Source organism: Chrysemys picta, chromosome 3, assembly GCF_011386835.1.
Source record: "Chrysemys picta bellii isolate R12L10 chromosome 3, ASM1138683v2, whole genome shotgun sequence".
NCBI lineage: Eukaryota > Metazoa > Chordata > Testudines > Emydidae > Chrysemys > Chrysemys picta.
The window spans coordinates 48,118,641-48,141,964 of record NC_088793.1 but is presented as its reverse complement, the minus strand read 5'-3'; the positions used below and the strand labels follow the sequence as shown (position 1 = coordinate 48,141,964).

General features: G+C 44.7%; 1 protein-coding gene across 26 annotated transcripts in view; it reads right to left on the bottom strand.

Annotated features, from left to right (window-relative positions):
• MLIP (muscular LMNA interacting protein) overlaps positions 1-23,324 on the bottom strand; it is a 177,235-nt gene that overhangs the window by 5,056 nt on the left and 148,855 nt on the right. For 18 of the 26 annotated variants that reach the window (XM_065587818.1, XM_065587810.1, XM_065587828.1 and 15 more), the window contains one exon: positions 21,401-22,578. In XM_065587818.1, the coding sequence (XP_065443890.1) occupies positions 22,177-22,578 (402 nt within the window). In that variant the 3' untranslated portion in view covers positions 21,401-22,176. Of the gene's footprint in view, positions 1-4,705; positions 4,868-8,405; positions 8,460-21,400; positions 22,626-23,324 lie in introns of those variants that run through there. The other 8 variants (XM_008163749.4, XM_065587824.1, XM_042848814.2 and 5 more) reach the window with 4 other exon arrangements.

Below are 23,324 nucleotides of genomic sequence, written 5' to 3'. Positions count from 1 at the left end.
GATCACCAAACTATTAATTACACCTATTGACTTAAATAGGATTATTCAAGTGAGTAAAGTTACTCCCTGTGTGTTTGCAGGATCATGCCTTTTAGAGTAGAAATCAATTTCAATAGCTACAGTGATTATGAACTCAGAGAACACATGGGCAGATACAAATTAGTCTGAAGTCTAATTAGTTATACATCAGTATACAATTCACTTTCTTTGGTGAAGGTTTTATGCTATCATTTAAAATACCTGTTTCAGAGCAGTTTCCCTCTTCTGAGAGCAGTATAAAATAGTCCTATTATTATTTAAATCAAACCAGTACAAAATCCATCTATGAGAAACAGACAGAATTCAGGGGTATGGTAGTTAAAATAACATGCTGTTGTTTCATACTTAATCTATGTCAAATTTACATGGTATATGCATTACTATCTTTTCAGAGATTTTGCATTTGAACTGACTGTGGAAAGTGGCTAAGTAACGTCTTCCCTGTAATTTTTAATCTAGAAAATATTTTAGGAATTCAAAAATATAAAAATACAGAAGTATAAAGCAATACTTATTTTTTCCTCTAATATTATGATGTCCTAATAATAGCCTTGCATCACAATGTACTAATAACGATAACTAATTTTCTGCTTCCCTAAAGCATGTACAAATGTCATTGAAGCTGGCAAAGCGTATTGACCAAATTCTGCTCTATTACATTCTTGTAGATACAGAGTAATTCCATTGATCTCAGTGGATTTATTTGAGATTTACATGGATGCAAATGAACATACTTTGTTCCTACTTGCTTTTTTAATGCACACAAGGAGAATGTAGGTCCATTTAAAAAGATAACGAGCCTGCTACAGTTAACACTCGGGAGTCTTAGTCCTTTAGCTTAAGTGGTGGAGGCTCATACTTTTAGTGTTCATTTAAAGGTTCATTGTGTTTTCATTTAGCTAAATTGTTACAGAAATGTTGAGTGGACCTAGTGCTGCAGGCGTTGCTCAGTCAGAACTCACTGGTGTCAATGGAAGTTTTGCTTCAGGGAGGAATGATACAGTTTGACCCAAAATAGCGTTACCCCTTTTTGACCCGAGCAGCTAGTCAAACGTTCGGGGCCTTGGAATGTTCCAGTTGGGAATAGAAATTGATGATGGAGCCTAGAATTTACTTGGATACAATCTTGTTTATTTACAAGGAATGTACAAAATCCTGCTTCTGAGAACGGAAGAGGAACCAAAGGCAAAAGGAGCAGTTTCTTAGCTTACAGGCCCATGTTTCTTTTCAGCCAGCATCCCCGACCTAGAACCTCTCTCTAGGTTTCTCTCAGGGTTGCATCATGCTTAAAGGCTTCTGCTTGGATTTCATCAGGCTGTCTCTGTCTCTCTCTGGTTCTGTGTTCCATCTTCCCTCCCGCGCCACTCAGCCACAGAAAGCCAAAGCCCCTCCACCCACACAGTCCAAAACTCCTGGGCAGGTGCACATAACCCTTTTGTTTTAGGTGTGGGATTGGGATTAATTTATCATTACACTTAGGTTAATTGAAGGCTGCGTTCATGCACCCATTATTCTAAGGGAAGTTTTAACTCACCCCATAACAAGGTTTCACCCAGTTCATAACAATATTTTATCAAAATAAGGAGTAAAAAAAATACAGTTAACATTCTGGAGACCATTGTGCTTAGGGGTCTCTGTACTTTAAAAAGTATCTCATGGGGTTGAGGGCAGGTTTGTTTGTTGCGTTGGGTTGTGTTTTGTGGGGGTGTATTACAGCTACTCTTTGTCCCGCTATCTGATACCACATATTACCTAAATCCATTATTGTGGTCTCCACAATACTATCTATGAACACCTTACTGCTTACTAGTCCTTTATATACCACTGTGGAGCCCAAACTCCACAGATCAGCAGCAGCAGTGCTATGAAGGCTGCCCTACCCCCCAGATCCTCAGTAGGAGATGCTGACCTCACATGCCCTCCAGGAACCCTGGCTGGCTATAGAGCAGGCAGAAAATCCCAACCCTAATTCCTGCTGCCAACTCTCCTCTGTCTGGTGGGTGAGATTGTCTTTTTGGAAAGTGTAGACTACAGAAGAGGGCATGTGCTGTGCTGCAGGACACAGCAGGCTGTGGGGCTGAGCTTGGGGCTGGGGACAGGTCCAGGGAACCTGTCTGAATGTGTGGGCTCTATGTGCCTGCTTTGCACATAAGAATCAGACAGAGTCCAAAGCAAATTATCCCAGAACTAAAGAGCTGACGTGGAAGAGGCAGCCAAGATTGTGACTGGTGGAAGCAGAGTTCCTTTTAGGCATTTGGAATGTATGCTATACTCCCACTGCCTCTCTGCAATGACACCGAGGGTTTCTACACGCTAATTCCTGGGTGCAATTCCTGGGTGAATTCCTGCCTCGCTAGACAGAGTTGGGAACAACCTGGTGGAGGGGGAGGCCCCAGCGCACGGCTATATAGAGTCTACTGCAGTAGCCTTTATCAACACAAAAAAGGCATCTGAGCTGGCCTGCGTCATGGAAACCCAGTTTGTTGATACTGCAGGTCCAGTGCTCACTCATCTTGTCTGCCCCCTGGCTACTCATTTCACCACAAACCTAGGCTTGTACAGGATGTAGGAGTAGTAGCTATTCCAGCCTAGCCTCAAGTGCAAGAGAGGTCAGCTGGAGACAACAAAAAAAAAGGTCTCTTAAATCTATACTTTGGCACTGAAATTAGGCACTCTAGAGTGATAGGTTTTGACTAACTCTTGGATTTTTCCGACAACGTAGGTAATTAGGGGTTTAACTGCTATCATTTGTACCCACCGTTAATTGTTAGAAAGCACTACGCCTCTAAAACTGGAGTTTGGGTTAAAAATTTGAAAATTTTAAAAACTTGGTCCATATTACGTCTATTATATGATGGACACATCTTACCCGTTGTAAAATTCCATATATAGAGAACCTATTGATTATTATGAATAATTAATGCTGGTCTTTGACCTGGAACATCCCTTAGGTAAATAAAGATTGAGGCTATGTCTACATTACAGACTTCCGGTAGTACCACTATGTTGGTTAGATGTCAATCATACCTTTCACATCCCTGACCAAAATAGCTGTGCTGGCAGAAGTCTGTAGTGAAGATGCAGCTGCACCATCAAAGCTGCGCTTTTACCACTTATAGCGTGTTTTGCTCATGTGGGGCTGAAATAAGTTATACCGATACATAGTGCAGCTTTACCAGTATAGTTACATCTGCACTAGAAGCGCTTTGCTGGTATAGTATACTGGTATTCCTATACCAGTAAAGTACCCTATAGGCATGTCCTAAGAGTAATGCACTGTGGCCTGTATTCACACTTTCATAGGTTTTATACATTACACAGCTTTTCACATTAAATTCAGTCATGAAATGTTGTCAGTGGCTCCAATGGGAGCAGGACTGGGCCTCCTTTTTTAAAGCCTCATGAATGACTGACATGCTGGGTTAGATCCTGGCTCCAGAGAAGTCAATGTAGCCAGGATTTGCCCCTCTTCTGTGTGTGTGTGTGTGTGTGTGTGTGTGTGTGTGTGTGTGTGTGTGTTGAGACCTCATCTAACAGGATGCTAGATGTCCAATAATTACTGTAGATGCTTTAGGGTATGTCTACAGTGCAATGTAAGCCCAAGGTTCAAACTCAGGCTCAAACCTTATCCCCTTTCCATCTACACACAAATCACCCACAGCCAACCAACAGCTCAGACTTACGGTCCCAGGACCTCATGGAGTCTGTCTACGCAGCAAAGAAAAACTTGCAGTTGGCTTATGCCACCTGACTCCGGCTCGTGGGGCTCAGTCTGTGGGGTTGTTTCATTGTTATGTAGACATCTGGGCTCAGGCCCGAACTCTGGGACCCTCCCACCCAATAAAGTCCTAGAATCCAGGCTCCAGACCAAGCCCAGAAGTCTACACAACAATGATACAACCCCACAGTCCAAGCCCTGAGAGCCTGAGTCAGCTGACCCAGGCCAATCAGGGTTGTCTAATCACAGTGTAGACATATCCATTGAGATCACAGACAGAATAACAAATGCATTAACTTAGGAAAGATCATAAGTATTGAAGGTGTCTTTATGACGAAAATTGGTTAAAGGACTTAATTATAACAGAATTCCAAGGCCTTATATGTTTTAATATGATGATAATAAGCACACGTGCTCAACGCCTGCAGAAGCTTTATAATTCCATGTGGATATGGTTTTCAGAGACTCAATAGCCAGACTCAATTCAAGGTATTATTAGACTAACTATAATATAATATGTGGTCCTGTGGCACCTTTAAGACTAACAGAAGTATTGGAGCATAAGCTTTCGTGGGTGAATGCCCACTTCATCAGACGCAAGTAATGGACATTTCCAGCATGAGGTTGATAGATTTCCATTCCATGCATTTAGCTGTATGGAATGGAAATCTATCAACCTCATGCTGGAAATTTCCATTACTTGCGTCTGATGAAGTGGGCATTCACCCACGAAAGCTTATGCTCCAATACTTCTGTTAGTCTTAAAGGTGCCACAGGACCACAGATTCAGACTAACACGGCTACCCCTCTGATACTTGACACCATGCAAGGCACTGCATTTAGCCGTATGGAATGGAAATCTATAATATAATATGTGCATCATAACCCTGGCACACTATAAATTGGGGCACAGTAACATATGATAACTAATTAGCATTACTGGTGTACCTCTTAGCTGGTTTTCGCAGGAGTATCCCTCATGTCCACTCTGAGTGAAAAGCGCTCACTGCAAAGAGAGCTTTCGCTGTCTGGAAGTTTTCCTTTGCTTGTCTTTTTGCTTTCACAGGTGGGAGGCAGAGCTGATTTACTTGGTGCTGCTACAGAATGAAACTAAAGTTGCATGAAAAATAGAACACAGTTATTCTGAATCGAGCTTGGAACCTTTTTTTAAATTAATACTTCTCTTTGGGGAAAATAAAATGCGTTACAAAATGAGAGGCTGGCAACCACGCACAATCTGCCCCTTCAAAAAAAATAAGACAAAGATGTTGGTGTTTCCTACAGCACCAGACTATTCAAACTTCCTTATTCTCATGCTGATACAATTGATTTCTTCTCATCATATCATGTGTCTTTTTTTTTAAGTATGTAGTTATAGATGATTTTAGATCTAGAGAACCATACTGCTGAGAGCAGAGACGGGAGACAGCAGGGTCTGGGGTGCTCATTACAGCAGAAAGAGCAATGTTGGCCCTGTCAGTTGACTGACACACACCCATAATTAGTCTATACTATTAGGAAAGGGTGGTGGTGTGTTTCTTACTTTCTAAAAAAGTAGTAGTAAAACAGACGCTTAATTCCTGCAACTTTAAACATACTGGTCCAGGTCCTGGCTCCTCTTTCTCACTGCAGTGAAAAGGAGGCAGAAAGCTGCATAACTCTTCAGATGGGGATTTCCCAGGGTAGGGTGAGTCTCCAGGTAATAGGAGGCAAAGCCACAGTGCTGCTGCATTCCAGCAAGATGCCATCCAGCAGAATGTCCCAAGGGAGCCATTACCAGTCAGTGCAACTTAAAAGAGTGCTCAGGTTGCTCGAAGTTGCACCAGGGCCAGGTCCTGGCCAGCTGCAGGATTGGGGTCCTAAAGGTGGGATAAAGGGACTATCTCCTGCACCACCACCAACTTCTATCACTTTCTTGGTCCCTGGCAAGGCACCTTATGGAAGAGGACACCTCTGTCCATATCCTTCTGACTGAGGCTGAATGGGAGGACTCTAGGCACACCTTGTACTCTTTCTACTTCTTCCTAGGCATTGAAGAACTTTGCTCTCTCCCAGGAGGGCCTTTGTGAAGTTAGCCAGCCCACAGTCCACAAGTCACATCATTGTGTTAAAAATAAGATTTATTAACAAGTGAGAGAAAATCAAATTGGGGCTGGGGCGCTGAGTGGGTTGACCCTGGGAGAGCTGAGAGTCAGGGGGCCCCTTGTTCCCTCCGAGGACTGGCTGCTCAAACTCCAATCTGGGGCTGGACAGACAGCACTGGTGGGAAAAAATTCAGCTTGCAGGACTCAGTGCAGCAGCAGTTTAGCCCTCCCTGCTCTCCTCCTTCTCTTACTCTGCTGAAGAGTATGGCAAGAGGGAGAAGGGAATTTGCAGGTCATGTGCTCCTAGTGGCATTGTTAGGGGAGATAGGTAATGTAAAGTAAAGGACCCAGTCTTGCAGCAGCAAGAACGGCTCAGTAGCAGCCTTAGCGAATGTTGAAAATTTTAGTAAGGGCTTGTCTACAAAACCCCACAGTTCAGATTTCAGGGTGTGAACTGCAGTGTGCACTGGCCTGCATGAACTAAATGGTACCTAGATGCTGTTTAAAGAGGACACATTAACACAAACTAGCTACCCTTCAGTTCCCACCTGCAGCATCCACATGGGGGAATTAAAGCACAGCAGGCTAGTGTGTGCTGCAGTTCACCCATCCATACTGTGGGCTGTGTAGATATAACCTAAGCAGAGCTTTGCATTTTTGGGCTGGCCTGAGAAACAATATTTTGTGCACCCTCTCTCCTCCCAAGCCGCAAGGTTGCTGTCAACAATTATCACATCTTTCTGCACACGGCTGGCTTGATAATCTGGGGGAGAACTAGCAAGATAATATTTGGCATACACACCCCCAAACGTCACTGACTCATTTTCCATGAAAGTGTGAGTACAAGTGAGAGGGAGGGGTCTTTACATTTCCCAGCCTCCTGGAGCAGAAGTAGAGTCCAGGGATTAAATGGAAACTAAGATGCTCCATCATATGCTCCGAAGTTAGGTTCTTTTAACAAAACAAGTGATCATGCAAGCCCTCAGGTGATACCTCCAATACATCAATGTTTCATCTCCATCAACCACCCAATATGTTTCAAACCAGTAAGGAAGCCATGTATTTGGTGGTAATTATAGGCAAGTGCCATCTCATTCATTTTATTCCCAGCTCATCGTTAACACTTTCTAATAGAAAATTCTAGTCTTTCTTCACTGATAAATTAAATGAGCTGGGTTAATCGATATACAAATAACAGCCAGGGATGATCCTATTTCTGTTATAAGACTTATCTAAAAGGGTTTGGTATAATTACCAAAATTGTGTGGATAATATAATGAGGCTTCAGTAGTCAATATCCATTCATCTACTGTCATTGACTTCATACTGCAGTGAATATTTAGCTATTCCTCGAAGTTAGTTATGCTTTATGTGAATTTCTAAAACAACACTAAGACCTCCAACTTTCCTTCTTAATTAAGAATGTTCAGTTTGATTTCAAAGTTTATATTACGTTATATTACATAATATATTATATTACATCTGGTATTCAGTTTCATTTCATTACAGCTTACATCTGGTATTTAATTAGATTATACAGATTTATTTCAACATCAAGACTGTGATTTTAAATTCATGTTGACAACCCTGTTACAAACAAGCTGATCTCTTTGGGCAGTGTGGCCTAGTGGATAGAGCACTAGGCTGGGTCTCAGGGTACCTGGTTTCTAATCCCAGCTCAGCCACTGGCCCCTGGGTGACCTTGGGTCAGTTACTTCTCCTCTCTGTGCCTCTGTTTCTCTATCTATAAAATGTGAATAATGATATTGATCTCCTTTTTAACGTGCTTTGAGATCTACTGATGAAATGCACTATATAAGAGCTAGGTATTATTATTATGCTCTGTCCCAAGAGCAGCATGCAGAGAATAGCATCAGCTCTCATTTGAAGTGTGTATAATCTGGGATGGTAGGTATTAGGTTCACACATCTTAGAGAGGGAAGAGACCTATATTAGTTCATTAAATCCATTCCCCAGCAAATTCAAGACCTAGTCCACCCAATACTTATACTACACTGTTACTGAATTTTACCTTAGCTAAGGAAATGGTGCTGGGCAACACATGCTGTAGTGAGCTGTCTGTTGTCCCCTGTATTTTAAAAGAGGGTACGGTATTTGTTCTCCCATATTCAACATGTTCACCCCACCAAGGAGCTGCTGTAAAAGCAATATCTTCTGGTATTTAGAACAGGAGCTACTACTTTACCACAGTCACTGCAGAGTGTGAACTCCTGGGTTTTCAAATGAAGCTCACTGTATATGTTTTACTAGTTCCCATTCCAAGTCATTTAACCTTCCACAAGCACAAATCAGAAACATGGAACACAATGCTACCTGAGCTTCTTGAAGAACACAGGATCCAAAATCACACTATATGTGTTTGTTAATAGCAGTGAAACACAACCATTTACACAGTCCATGTGTCGGGCCAAAATCCTTTCTGCAGGTACACTTTCTGTACCTCTGAGGCCAACATATGTTATGTTTAACTGCAAAAGCCATTCTGAGCTGGTGCTCATAGATAGCATGCCTGTAGTTATAAAATGCAAATGTCATTCAGTTACCTCCTTGGAGCTGAGAGCTTCGTTTTCTGGAATAGGCACTATGGGATGACTGGGCTGCAGAGCCGAGATGCCAAGGATGTCATGAGAGAGAGAGTAAGTGAAAAAATGTGCAGTTATGAATTAAATTTTAGTAGCCATCAGAACAACATGATCAAAGCACCTCAACAACTAACATGCACAGGGCAGCTAAGTACGCAGTTCCCATTGACTTTCAGTGGGAGCTGGGCACCTAACTGCTCTTAGGGTATGTCTGCACTGCAAGTGAAGGTGTGATTGTAGCATGGATGGGCGTACCATAAGGTGACCAGATAGTAAGTGTGAAAAATCAGGACAGGGGTGGGGGGTAATAGGCACCTATATAAGAAAAATCCCCAAATATCGGGACTGTCCCTATGAAATCGGGACCTCTGGTTACCCTTCCATACCCATACTAGTTAGATTAATGCACAGGTACTAGTAGTAGACTAAAATGGTGGTACAAGTTTCAGCATGGGCTAGCTGCCTGAGTATAAGCCATGGGGGGAGCGGGGACACTAGATATGTGCTCAGGTTGCTAGCCAGCTTGTGTCACTGTGTCTGTATCACTATTGTTATCCATGCTAGCTACATTACAGCTAGCATGGGGTATGCCTATCTGTGCTACAATCACACCTTCACTCTCTGTGCAGAGGTACCCTTTGTTCCTTTGAAAATCCCTGGCCCAAGATATAGGCTAGTTTCCATCTAATCAAATTGACATACAATTTTAAAAAGCACTCATCACTCTGAAATGACTCAGTCAGAATCCTAGCAAGGACAAATGCCTATGTAAAAGGAAGGTTTAGTATGGGACAATGCACATATAAGTACTTAGAACGCTAATCGTATTTCCAACACTTAGCATGTATACCTTCCTAAACAGCTCCCAAGAGTGCTCTCCTTAACCTTGTCTTTCAAAGACACCAGTCTTATAATTCTTTAACTAAAAATGCCATTGAACAATTACTAGTACATTCAGAGGGAGGGTTTGTGTCACGGTGATTCTTTAACATTGTGTGATTTGTATCTGAGTACTGAAGACCTGATCCGAAGTCTATTTAAAATGTAAAGACTCCCAGTGACTTCACTGGGCTTTGGAGCACGCCCGAAGTGAATACATAAACCAAACCATACAGAGATAATAGTAGGTTCGTAGGACTGCAATGTTTTAATAATCAGATGAAATACAGATCTCATATTTTTAATGTAGTTAATAAAGTTCTCTGAATGGATTGATTTTATGGATTTAGCTTTACAGAAACCGAGTTTTCAGTGTGTCAAAATCACTGTTCTGTGTCAGTAATTAGCACAAATCATTAATTGAATTTATAAATCACATCAGAATGCCCTGGTCCTGAACTTAAAAGAAAAAAAAAACAGTTTTGAATCATTACTCATAGAAGCATAAGCCTAGTTTGGTAAACTGTTCCAATAATGAAGGTAGATCAAGTATTGTTTCAACAGGGAGAGAAGTTAAATAAGGACGGGAGAGAATACGTTAACTCTCACAGTTGAGAATTCATTGCTGGCAATACAGGCACTAAAAATGTTGGCACCAAGAAGATATACACACTGCAGACTCATCCAATTCCATTGGCTGAGGGCTCACTCTCCTGTTCCATTCCAAGTAAATAAGCAGGTTGTGTGAGCTACAGTTAGCGCCACAGTTAGTGCACTAGTATAGTTGTACCAATTTGGCTGCTAACATGCTGCTTATGAGTTATTGGGATGCTGCAAATTCATTATTTGCCCTAACACAAAATCATATGTTATTTTGCAAGGAATGTGCAATCAATGTGGGTGGTTGCTGTAGATGGATTGCTTTCTATTTACCTACCAGACAGCAATTAAGTACTCCGAGAGGTATGAAACGCCTACAGCTTGTGCAAAAAAAGTAGTTGACTAGGAAGGTGGAGAGCTGAGACTGTGGCTATCATTTGTCTCCATTAAGAAAAAAAACACTGTGTACCAACTGTGCACATCGCTAACCTATGAAAAATGAGCTTTTATTACTATTTCCTTGTCCTACCTTCTCTTCTGATTACTTATTGCCCACTCATCTTTAAGTTTCTTCTCCAAGCCCAGGCACAAATCTGCCCTGTTCTACTCTGTAAATCTCATCCCCTATGTTTCTCCTTGGCTCCCACAATAATCCCAATCTCCCGTCACCCACACCCATCTTTGTCTCCTTCTCTTACTCCCATTCGTGTGCCTTCTTGTAAAAGTAAAAAGCCACAGTGCATGAGGGACTCAAACAGGGAAGGAATACACTCCAGCACTTATCCCTGAGCTTTCTATACGTATTACCAGTGCATATTGTCTACCCATGGCTTTAATTTAAAGGAAGCAGGTGAGGAAAAGTGGGAATGAACAAAGACTTAATTAATATTTCAGTGAAAGAATAAAGGAAATAATGATAATATGGTATTGAGACTTCAGTGGATTTTGTGTCCAATAATAGTGCTCTATTTCCAATTTCTGGAGTATAAAAAGCCTTAAGCACGGTCACTGGAGACCACTTGTGGTCTAGTGGTTATGGCGTTGGATTTGAAATCCAGAGACCTGACTTGGCCACTAATGTGCTGTCTGACTATGGGGAGTCACGTCCCTTGTCTCTCTTTGCCCTCCTATCCTTTATCTGTCTTGTGCATTTAGGCTGTAAACTTCAGAGCAGGGTAACGGATTGTGTCTCACTGTGGGCTCATGCAAGCCTCTTGGTCTCACGTTCTCTTCTTTCAAATCCCTCTTCAGTACCCACTTCTGTTGGGATGCCTCTAAGAAACCAACCAATTAAGTATGGCAAAAGGGAATGTAACATACTACAGCACTTTAAAATGATTCAGAACCATCAAGGTGGGCACATAGCTAACCTATGTAACTGACTTATCCCTGCTATCCTTCCTGGTATTTGTTACACTTGTTGCACTGTGGCTTTGGGCAGATTGCAAGCTCTTTGGGGAAGTGACTGTGTCTTCCTATGCATTTGTATAGCACCTAGGACAAGGGGTCCTGATCCTGAGTGGGGACTCTAGCACCACGGCAGATCAATAGTTAATTATTAGAATAATATTCTGCCTTATCATTTTCAAACACAATGGGCCCTATCAGGGATCAGATACTTGTGTTTAAGGTGCTGGACCAGGATTTAGGAAATCTAAGTTCAATTCCTCATTGTCAGAGATTCACTGACTTTGGGCAAGTCACTTAGGGTATGTCTACACTGCATTGTAAACCCAGGTCTGTGGGACCTGGGCTGGTGGACTTGGTGTTTCCGAGCCCATGCTTGAGCATTCACACGGCATTGTAAACCTGGGCTTACAGTTGCTGGACTCAGGTCTCACAGCTGTGCTCAAGTCTCCATACTGCACTGCACAGACCTTCCGACTCGGGTCTGTGGATTGAGCTGAGTCCACAGTGCAGAATGATAGGGCTTGGACCTGAGTTATAGCAGGACCCAAGCTCTGACCCCTCCCAGCACCCCGTCCCTGCAAGGTCCTAGGACCTGAGAGCTTGCTGACCCAAGTCAGACTGATTTGTGTGTGGATGGGAGGGTGGCTTGGGCTCAAACCAGAGCCAGACCCTGGATTTTGTGTCAAGTGGAGACATACTCAATCTGTCTCTGTACCTCAGTTCCCCATCTGTAAAATGCTTCCTTTGTGTGTCTTGCTTGCCTATTTAGACTGCAAGTCATTTTGGCAGGGGTTGCTTACTGTGTGTCATGACAGCACATAGTACAATGGGGCTCCAATCTCAGGTGAGGCTTTAGGTGCTACCACAATATAAGTAAAAATATTTGAAAACCAAAATATAATCAAACCTGACCAGCTCCTTCCATAATGACAAATATAAGGTGTTGGGGGGGGGAGGGGAAATGGATGTATCTATTTCATTTTGAGAAAGAATAAGCCTGATCAAATGAACATGCTGCCCTGTTTTTCCTAAACTTTCCAGGTCCCCCTCATCATTCTAAATGAACAGTGGGGGCTCAGGGAGTGATTTCTCTGGAAAGATAAGAAACCCAGCTTTCCCTTGCTGGACAATTTATCACTGGACTCTGACTCATGTAAGACTGTGACCTATGTCTGTTAGCTCTGATGTTGGAGTGCAAGTAAATAGGCTCCATATTTCTTGTTAACAGATGTAGTCTTATTAGAGTCACCATATAGTTCTGTCCTTGGCATACCTGCATCCCCATGTCCACATGGCTGGCAGTAAGACTCTCTCTTTTACAGTGATTTAGACAGATTATTCTCATGTCTGCAGGAGAAGACGGGGGAGCAGGGAGGAGGTAATCACTCCTCTAATTTCTGTCCTTGTTTGCTTTGCTGACTATAAAATTCTCCGTTGTCTTTAACTAGGTTAATTTAATTAGGTTACTACAATGATGACCTTGGAATTTCCTAGGTTTGCACAGCAATCTTGTAAACAAGATGAGTTTTTTGCCTATTTCTAAGGATGACAGAAGAGCAAAATGGAAAATAAGTACTATTTATGACTGCAAACTATTCTGACAATTACAGAATGCACAGTCACATAAGTTCAAAGGGAAAAAAATGCCAAAAAGACTTCATATAGCCTTGACTGAGGCTCAGAATAGAGAAGATTATAAAATAGCTTAATTAGACCTTTGCTCACTTACTGTCATGGAATAATCAACAGGCTAGGCTTGCCTTAAAAAGGTCCGTTTATCATGATTGCACTGTAATTCACAGCTGCCACTAAACTAATACAAAGCTGTCTAAAGTCTTAGCAGTATGTGGCCGTTTCATAAACCAAAGGCGTGTCTACACAGTGCATACCAGATGGATGTAAATTCTAGTGTGCATTAACTGGTCCATATGGACCCTGCTAGTGTGCACTAAAAGTCCCCTAGTGCACATTAATGTAGTTCTCTTTAAAACAGTACTACAATAAACATGCTTTAGGGAACTTTTACTGCACACCAGCAGGGTCCAAATGGGGCAGTTAGTGTACAACACACTAGTGCACACTAGAATTTATTTCCCCTGAGGCAGACTAATGTACCATGTAGACAAGCCCTAATTCACAGTCTAGAAGGGTGCTGTAACCTTTGCTAATTGAAAAAGAAGTGTATGACTTCCCACAACCAATGGGAGATGACGTACTTAAAAAATAAGAATGTTGCAACTATAGCAACAGAAATCACATGTACACTATTCTTTTAAAATACTTCATTAAATCTTTAATCCATTTTGAAAATTAAATTAGATTTTCTAGGCACTTTTGAAATGCAGAGTTATTCCTTCTTTATGAGAAGGATAAAGAATGGCCTTACTAATCTTTTGTTAGTTCAAAGACAGGGAAAAGTTTATAATAGCATATAAAATGTTTTTCTGATTTCTAATTAAAGGGAAACAAAAAAATCAAGTGGAAACAGAAGTTGTATAATTATGACAGATGTTGACTCTCTGAAATTTCATGTTATATAAATTAATTTAAAATATTCATTCAGTTAATCACCCAGTTCTTTGGCCATCATGTCTCTGCAAAAGTAAGTGTAATACATAAATGATGATCATCATATTTATATTGTGCCTTTTAGCTGACACACACTACAAAGTGTATCAATGATTTGTAATCTATTGTATAGACTGCTGCTGCTTTGCACTTATTAGCAGTTCTTTATCCATAAAACTCAAAACCCTCTACAAAGGTAGGTAAGAATTGTCTCCCTATTTTTACAGATGGGGTAACTGAGGCCTAGAGGAGTTAAGAGTGAGACTCTGACAGGGACTTTTACATGAGCACACAGAAGTGTGTAAGGAATGTCTCTTCCTTGCATGCCCAATGCAAGGGTCTGTAGGAGTTGCACTCCTTGAGTTAGGAAACCCTTGCATTGGGCCTTGACTCCATCTGGCACACAGCAACATGGGATAAGTACACAAGGTGTGGGACATATAGTGTACCACATAAAGAGTTAGGGCCTGTTTCCCCTGTGCACCAAGAAACTCCAGGAGGAATGATTCTGCTGTGAGCAATGCGTGAGGCTTCATACCAGTTCTAGTGCAAGACTTTTCTTAATACACACTCTGAGGATTGTAGAGCTGCTATCTATTAATCTATGAATAATAGGTAACAATTGTATGAATACTGTAAGTGATTTGGTCAGTGAAGTGAGGCTGCTATATAACTATGGAGAGGTATTAGAATTTCCTCTATGAATGTGTTGATCTAGCTTAATAGGGGACTGTGAGGGGAGCAAACAGGAATAGTTCTAGATAAGTAGCCCCAAGCGTGTACTTGCAGGACAAGAGTGCAAGCTGTTAACTTCAAGGATCCTGTCTCCAATGGGTTGCAAACCTTGTTTTGCTAGGTTGGGAGGCAAGCGATTAAAAGAAGATTAAAAAGTTAAAAACCTTTCTGTTGGGTAAAAGGGGATCACTTGTCAGGAGCTGTCTAGGGACATGGACTGCAGAGAGAGTCTAAAGAAATGGGGCCTTGCCACATCTAGGAATGGTAAGATGTAGGGAAAAGCTAGATATGTGTACAGTCTGCTTGATTTTTTTAAGAAACATTTTCTCTGAAATACTTTTGTTTGAAATAAATGCTACTTTTCTTTCATTGCTCTCAGAGGGAACAGAATTGCAGGGTATGGACATAAATTAGACTTACTGAGGTAAATCACAATTGATACACATGGGACTGTTACCCAAGGCCTGTCTGAGAGTGGGAGAATTGCCTGATTCCATTCCAAGAGACAGATGATGGCTCGAGACCTGAGATCTAGCGGTGGTGTACCCAGTGAGATCAAGAGGGTCTGGGGGTGCAGCTAGCCTGGTAACTGTGACAGATACAAGAGAGTCTATACTGACATTGACCAACATACACAAAGAGACAGTGGCATAGTCTGGACTATAATCTAAATCTCCTGACTCCCAGGCCTGTGCTCTATCTGCTAGATCACAAACGCTCCTGGGACCTCAAATGCCTTGAAATTTTAGGAAGGGAGTGAGGGATAGATTCAAGTCAGCAGAGCTGAATTTTCTTTCATATTCTTGGTTCTAGAGTGATAGGGCTAGTTTTCCAGTTCAGGTTCTAATGCAGCCCAAAACTTTAATCAAATCTGAACCATAACCACAGTCCCGACTGGGCCTCATTCCTGAACACCACATCTGAGCCTAAGTTTAATCAGGATCCATATCTGACCATCACCTTCTCCACCTATTATTTACCATAAGATCTCACTTCACTCCCCACTGAAATGGAGCCTCACCAGCTAACTGCACAGAGAGAAGGTCAGTAGTTACAAAATAACACAGTGCTTTCCATTTACAGCATATAGGTCTTCTCATCAGAGGAGCTCAAAGCGCTTTCCAAATTTTTTTTAAAAAATTAATTAAGCCTCAGAACCCCCCTTGTGAGGTAGGGAATTAATCTTCTTCTCCTTAAAATCAGGCTACAATTACATACTTGGAATTTGGCCAGGACTAGTTGTATTTTATGAGCTTTTTAATTGTAGTTGAAAGTAGAGATAATTAAGACCACATTTCAGAGTCCAAATTACATCAATACTACTAATAAAATGAAAGTGAATTTTAATTGTACCCATTTGTTCCTTGAAATGTGAAGTTTCCAAAGGTGTCTCAGGTTTCTCTGCTGTTATCCTTTTCTTAAAACCCCTGAAGATTTATTTATACTCCAAATAATAGTGGGGAATTCTTTGGAAGCTTCTACATTCAATAGGCCAAAGATGCAAAGTTTATATATTGCACCTAAAGTTAAGCTTCACTAGAGCTCATGGTTGTTTGTTCTGGGGCTTTGGCTCAGTTCAGTTTCGATAGAGAGAGCATCTATGACAGGGGTCGGCAACCTTTCAGAAGTGGTGTGCCGAGTCTTCATTTATTCACCCTAATTTAAGGTTTCGCATGCCAGTAATACATTTTAATGTTTTTAGAAGGTCTCTTTCTATAAGTCTATAATACATAAATAAACTATTGTTGTATGTAAAGTAAATAAGGTTTTAAAAATGTTTAAGAAGCTTCATTTAAAATTAAATTAAAATGCAGAGTCCCCCAGACTCAGTGGCTAGGACCTGGGCAGTGTGAGTGCCACTGAAAATCAGCTTGCATGCCGCCTTCGCCACGTGTGTCATAGGTTGCCTATCCCTGCTCTATGATGTTCTGAAACATCCTGTGTTTTTCCAGAGTTTGGGAGTGTTTGAATCTGTGGGGTTGATTCAGGCCCATCTTTTCAACAAACTAAAATCAAAGTATCATATTTGTTTCCTTTGTAGCTCTCTTGCCCACCAAAGTTTGCTTGATTGTCCTAGGGTTACCATACGTCCTCTTTTTCCCGGACATGTCCGGCTTTTCGGCAGTCAAACCCCCGTCCGGGGGGAATTGCCAAAAAGCCGAACATGTCCGGGAAAATGGCGGCTCTGTTTAAGAGCCGGGCTGCCTGAACGCTACCGGCTTCGGGCAGCCCCGTGCCTCCAGACCCTGCCCCGCCGGAGCCCGGGAGGGGAAGTGCCCGGCTGGGGGCGCAGGGTCTGGAGGCAAGGGGGCTGCCCGAAGCCAGTAGCGCTCGGGCAGCCCGGTTCTTAAACAGAGCCTCCAGCGGCTGCGGCTCTGTGTAACTGACACTATGTCAGTTACACACAGCCCCGGCGGCTGGAGGCTCCAGCCGCCCCCGCTCTGTTTAAGAGCCGGGCTGCCCAAGCGCTACCGGCTTCGGGCAGCCCCCGTGCCTCCAGATCCTGCACCCCCAGCCGGGCACTTCCCGTCCCGGGCTCCAGCGGCGCAGGGTCTCCAGGCACGGGGCTGCCCGAAGCCGGTAGCTCTGGGGCAGCCCGGCTCTTAAACAGAGCCTCCAGCGGCTGGGGCTCTGTGTAACTGACACTGTGTCAGTTACACACAGCCCCGGCGGCTGGAGGCTCCAGCCGCCCCCGCTCTGTTTAAGAGCCGGGCTGCCCGAGCGCTACCGGCTTCGGGCAGCCCCGTGCCTCCAGATCCTGCGCCCCCAGCCGGGCACTTCCCCTCCCGGGCTCCGGCGGCGCAGGGTCTGGAGGCACGGGGCTGCCCGAAGCTGGTAGCGCTCGGGCAGCCCGGCTCTTAAATAGAGCGGGGTCGGCTGGAGCCTCCAGCCGCCGGGGCTGTGTGTAACTGACACAGTGTCAGTTACACAGAGCCCCAGCGGCTGGAGGCTCTGTTTAAGAGCTGGGCTGCCCCAGAGCTACCGGCTTCGGGCAGCCCCGTGCCTGGAGACCCTGCGCCGCCGGAGCCCGGGACGGGAAGTACCCGGCTGGGGGTGCAGGATCTGGAGGCACGGGGGCTGCCCGAAGCCGGTAGCGCTTGGGCAGCCCGGCTCTTAAACAGAGCGGGGGCGGCTGGAGCCTCCAGCCCCCGGGGCTCTGTGTAACTGACCCAGTGTCAGTTACACAGAGCCAAAGAGGAGCAAAGCCTCCAGCCCCCTGGGCTGTGTGTAACTGACACAGAGGCTCTGTTTAAGAACCGGGCTGCCCCAGAGCTACCGGCTTCAGGCAGCCCCCTTGCCTCCGGACCCTGTGCCCCCAGCCGGGCACTTCCCCTCCCGGGCTCCGGCGGCGCAGGGTCCGGAGGCACGGGGGCTGCCCGAAGCCGGTAGCGCTGGGGCAGCCCGGCTCTTAGAGCCTAAGAGGAGCAGAGCCTCCAGCTGCGGGGGCTCTGCTCCTCTTCGGCTCTGTGTAACTTATACAGTGTAAGTTACGCAGAGCCGCCGGAGCCCCGGAGGGGAAGTGCCCGGCTGGGGGCGCAGGGTCCGGAGGCATAGGGGCTGCCCAAAGCCCGAGCGCTACCAGCTTCACGGTTTGCTGGGCAGCCTCCAGACCCTGCGCCCCCGGCTGGGCGCTTCCCCTCCCAGGCTCCAGCTGCGCTGGGGAAGCGCCGGCCGGGGGCGCAGAGTCTGGGGGCTGCCCGGCAAACCGTGAAGCTGGTAGCACTGGGGCAGCCCTTTCCCCCTGGCTGGGAGTGGGAGGGAGGAGGGGGCGGAGTTAGGGTGGGGGAAGGGGCGGAGTTGGGGCGGGGCTAGGGGTGGGGAAATGGGCGGGGCCATGGCCCGTGGAGGGTCCTCTTTTTTTATTTATGAGATATGGTAACCCTAGATTGTCCTCATTCAAGGCATTTATTTCTATTTTCCTGCTCAACAGCTTTATAATCAGCAAAATAATTCCTGTGGTCACTTCCAATTTTTTTTGTCTGACTAAGGAAAATATTGTCCTGTGCTGGAGTTCCAAACTACAGAACCATTTCTACTAGAGACTGGGGTTTGTTTCCCATTTTCTATACATACTTTAGCTTCCAGGGTTTAATGGAAATAGAATTGGAGACACATCACATTGTCTGAAGAATTAAAATTGAGGAACAGAAGCAGGTATTAGGACAGGTGTAGTGTTTGTGTTTGTTTTTCTTTTGGCTTTCCTCCTGGAACCAAGTGCTCAGATATCACATGATAATCAGGATGGAAAGAAAGAAAGAAAGAAAGAAAGAAAGAAAGAAAGAAAGAAAGAAAGAAAGAAAGAAAGAAAGAAAGAAAAGTGATATTAAAGGCACCACAGCAAACTATCCCTATGCGAAGTAAAGATAGAAAAGAATAGTAAAAGGCCAATATGGCTCCATCCAGAACTCTTTAATGACCTGAAAATTAAAAAGGAATCCTACAAACAATTAAAATATGGACAAATTGCTAAGGAGGAATACAAAAGAATAGCACAAGTATGTAAGGAGAAAATCAGAAAGCCAAAAAGCACATGAGTTATACCTAGAAAGAGATATAAAAGGCAATAAGAAGAGGTTCTGTAAGTACATTAGGAGCAAGATAAAGATCAAGGAAAGTGTAGATCCTCTACTTAGTGAGAAAGCATTGCTAATAATGGATGACATCAAGAAGGCTGAGGTGTTCAATGCCTATTTTACTTCAGTCTTCACTAAAAAAAATTAATTGCGAACAAATACTTTAGACAATTAAAATTAAGGGGGAAGGAGTACAACCCCAAATAGGGAAAGAAAAGGTTAAAGACTATTCAGATTATTTAGATGTATTCAAGTCTGCAGGGCCTGATGAAATTCACCCTAAGGTATTTAAGTACTCAAGCAATCTCAGAACTGTTAAGGATTATCTCTGAGAACTCAGAGGATGGGTGAGGTCCCAGAGGACTGGAGGAGGGCAAACAGAGTGCCCATCTTTAAAAAGGGGAACAAATTGGAAATGGAGACTTATAGACCAGTCAGCCTAACTTCAATACCTGGAAAGATACTGGAACAAATCATTAAACAATCAATTTGCGAGCACCTAGAGAATAATAGGATTATAAAATAGAGCCAACATGAATCTCTCAAGAACAAATCATGCTAAACCAACCTAAATTCCTTCTTTTAAAGGATTACTGACCTACTGGATAGGGGGGAGCTGTAGATATGATATATCTTGATTTTAGTAAGGCTTTTGACACAGTCCCACATGACAGTCTCATAAATAATGTTAAGAGTTGTTATCAAGAGGACCGTGATCTATTGTTTTCCATGTCCACAGACGATAGGAAAAAAAGTAACGTGACCTTAATCTGCAGCAAGGGAGATTTAGGTTGTATATTAGGAAAAACTTTCTAACTATAAGGCTAGTTAAGCACCGGGATAGGCTTTCAAGGGAGGTTGTAGAATCCCCATCACTAGAGGTTTTTAAGAACAGGTTAGACAACCACCTGTCAAGGCTTGTATAGATATATTTCGTCCTGTCTCCTGTTCAGGGGGCTGGACTAGATGACTTCTCAAGCCATACATTTTCTATGATTCTAAGGTTAGCTCATAGGCCTTGGCTACACTTGCAGATGTACAGCGCTGTGAGTTAAACCTGACTTCGTGCAGCTGAGTAGGGAAAGCGCTGCAGTCTGTCCACACTGACAGCTGCCCAACACACTGTCGTGGCCACATTTGTGGCAATTGCAGCGCTATTGGGAGCAGTGCATTATGGGCAGCTATCCCACAGAGCACCTTTTCCCATTCTGGCACCGTGGGTTGTGGGAAGGGGGCGTGGGTGCTGGGGCTTCTGGGTCCTGTCCCAATGCCCCATGATGCATCGCTTCGCATCCCAGAAATCCCTTAGTTTCTGTCCACCTTTGGCGCCATCTTTCAACGGTTTCTGTGCAGCGCGATCTGTCTGCAAGAAATGGAGTCCGAACTGCTGAGGCGTATGCTGACAAGTCTCGCCAGCATGTCACATTTGGCTGTCGAACTATTCCTTAAGATCCAAAGTGACAGTGAGAGTGAGGGTGAGGAGTCCGATGATGCTATCGAGCCGCGTAACGTGTACTACACAAAATTGCTTGTGGCATCCACGGACATGCTCAGCACCGTGGAACGCCGCTTTTGGGCTCGGGAAACAAGCACCGAGTGGTGGGATCACATCGTCATGGAAGTCTGGGATGACGAGCAGTGGCTGCAGAACTTTCGGATGAGAAAAGCCACTTTCATGGGACTGTGTGAGGAGCTTGCCCCCACCCTGCAGTGCAAGGACACGAGATTGAGAGCTGTCCTGCCAGTGGAGAAGCGGGTGGCTATTGCAATCCGGAAGCTGGCAACTCCAGACAGCTACCGGTCAGTCGCAAACCAGTCTAGAGTAGGAAAGTTGACCGTTGGAATCGTGTTGATGCAAGTTTACAAGGCCATTACTTGCATCCTACTCAGAAGAACCGTGACTCTGGGTAACGTGCAGGAAATAGTGGATGGCTTTGCACAAATGGGGTTCCCTAACTGTGGAGGGGTGATAGATGGGACGCACATTCCTATTCTGGCACCACCCCACCTAGGATCCGAGTACGTTAATCGGAAGGGGTATTTCTCTATGGTTCTCCAGGCGCTTGTGGATCACCGTGGGCATTTCATTGACATTAACACAGGCTGGCCCGGAAAGGTGCATGACACACGCATCTTTCGGAACACTTGGCTGTTCAGGAAGATGCAGGCCGGGACTTTTTTCCCAGAGTGGAAGATCACGGTAGGGGAAGTTGAAATGCCCATTGTGATCCTTGGAGATCCTGCTTACCCGTTAATGCCGTGGCTCATGAAACCCTACACAGGGAGCCTTGACAGCAGCAAGGAACGGTTCAACTACAGGCTGAGCCGGTGCCAAATGACTGTGGAGTGTGCCTTTGGCCGTTTAAAGGGCCGCTGGCGATCTCTGTATGGGAAGCTGGACTTGGCCGAAAACAGCATCCCCGTGGTTATATCCGCGTGCTGTGCCCTCCATAATATTTGTGAAGGGAAGGATGAAAGCTTCACTCAGGCATGGCCCTCCGAGGTTCAACACCTGGAGGCTGAATTTGCACAGCCAGAGAACAGGGCTATTACAGGGGCCCAGCGCGGGGCTGCAAGGATTAGGGATGCCTTGAGGGAGCAATTTGAGGCTGAAAACCAGCAGTGATATCTGGTGCCCTGCACAGGAGTGAAGTGCAGTAGTTCCAATCTTTAGGAATCAGTGTCTGCTAAGCAGACAAGCAGACTTGCAGTGCCTGTTTATTTCCTGGGCTAAGGAGTCTTTTACTTTATGCAATAATAAAGAATGTTTTCAAAGCCAAATAATCCATTTATTGAAAAGAAAAAAAAATATTTATTGAAAAGAAACAAGGGGGTGGAGTGGGGAACAGTACAATCACAGATTTGTGTATGTCCTGTCTGGTGTGCTGTGCAGTGAGTGCTGCACTTCAGGACAGCTATACTGCATGGTGATGGGGGTTGAGTGCAGAGGGTAAGGGTCGTGGTTTTCAGGGCTGGGTGGTGAAGATACTGGTGTTGGAGGCAGCGGGTGGCGTGAAGAACATGGAAGTTGGGGAAAGTGGGTTGGAGGTGACAGTGGGGAAAGAGTTTTGGGACAAGGGCTGTAAGGGGGGGTGGCGTTTGCATTTGCGGTATTGCTCCTCTTTCTGCATGGCTACCAGCTCCTGGATAGCGTCTGCTTGGCGCTCCAGGATGCTTATGAGCCTATCAGTGCTTTGCTGCCGGTACACGGTGCTTTGCCGCCAGTGCGCTGCGTTTTCCTGGCGGATCCTGCTTTCTCTCTCCCTCCAGTCCTGTGCTTTCTCATTCTCTTTAATAGATTGCCGCATCACTTCTTGCAGCATGTCGTCTTTGCTTTTTCGCGGTCTCTTCCTGAGTCTTTGCCGTCTCTGAGCAGGCGATAAGAGGGACGGCTGAGGTCTCAAGGTTGATGCAGCTGTATAGGCAAAATGCAACATTTAACAGAAGCAGCATTGTTTATACCAGACAGAGTAATGATTCCCCCCGCACTTAAGGAATAGAAAACACACAGGGTCTACACAATAGCATAATTTTCCCGTCCGAAACAGAGCACACATATCCCACGGGAGCCTCAAAATGGTGAGTAAGGGGGACTGATTGTTTCAGGGCTGCACTGTCCTCTGGGTTTCTGTGCCTTGGGGAGAGCCAACAGCCTCAGGGGGCACCTACACTGAACATGTCCCAACATTTTCCACAGGAGTTCGTCCTGGACGATATCTCGCTGCTGAGGGTGACCTGGGAAGCAAGGGAGGGTCTTCTACTGCAATGCGGCTTCTGCCCTGGCCCATATGCAGCTTGCCTGTGTGCAGCAATGGTCCCCCCGCCCCTCGCGGCACAGTGGCGTGGACACGTTAGCCTGGCTGGGACAAGGACCACGGTGGCTCTCCCGATAAACTTGCGCAAGCGCATTGCACACGTTCTGGATGAGACATTCGAGGAGATTACTGAGGCCGATTACCGCGATGTGATAAACCACATCAATGCACTATTCCGCATCTAGGCATGCATGCCTAACCCTCCTCTCCCAAAGAGCCCACACCGAAAAAATTCCTTCCCGAAAAAAAAAACCGCTTACCAGGAACCTGCTCTTCTGTTTGTCCTCCACCAAGTACCG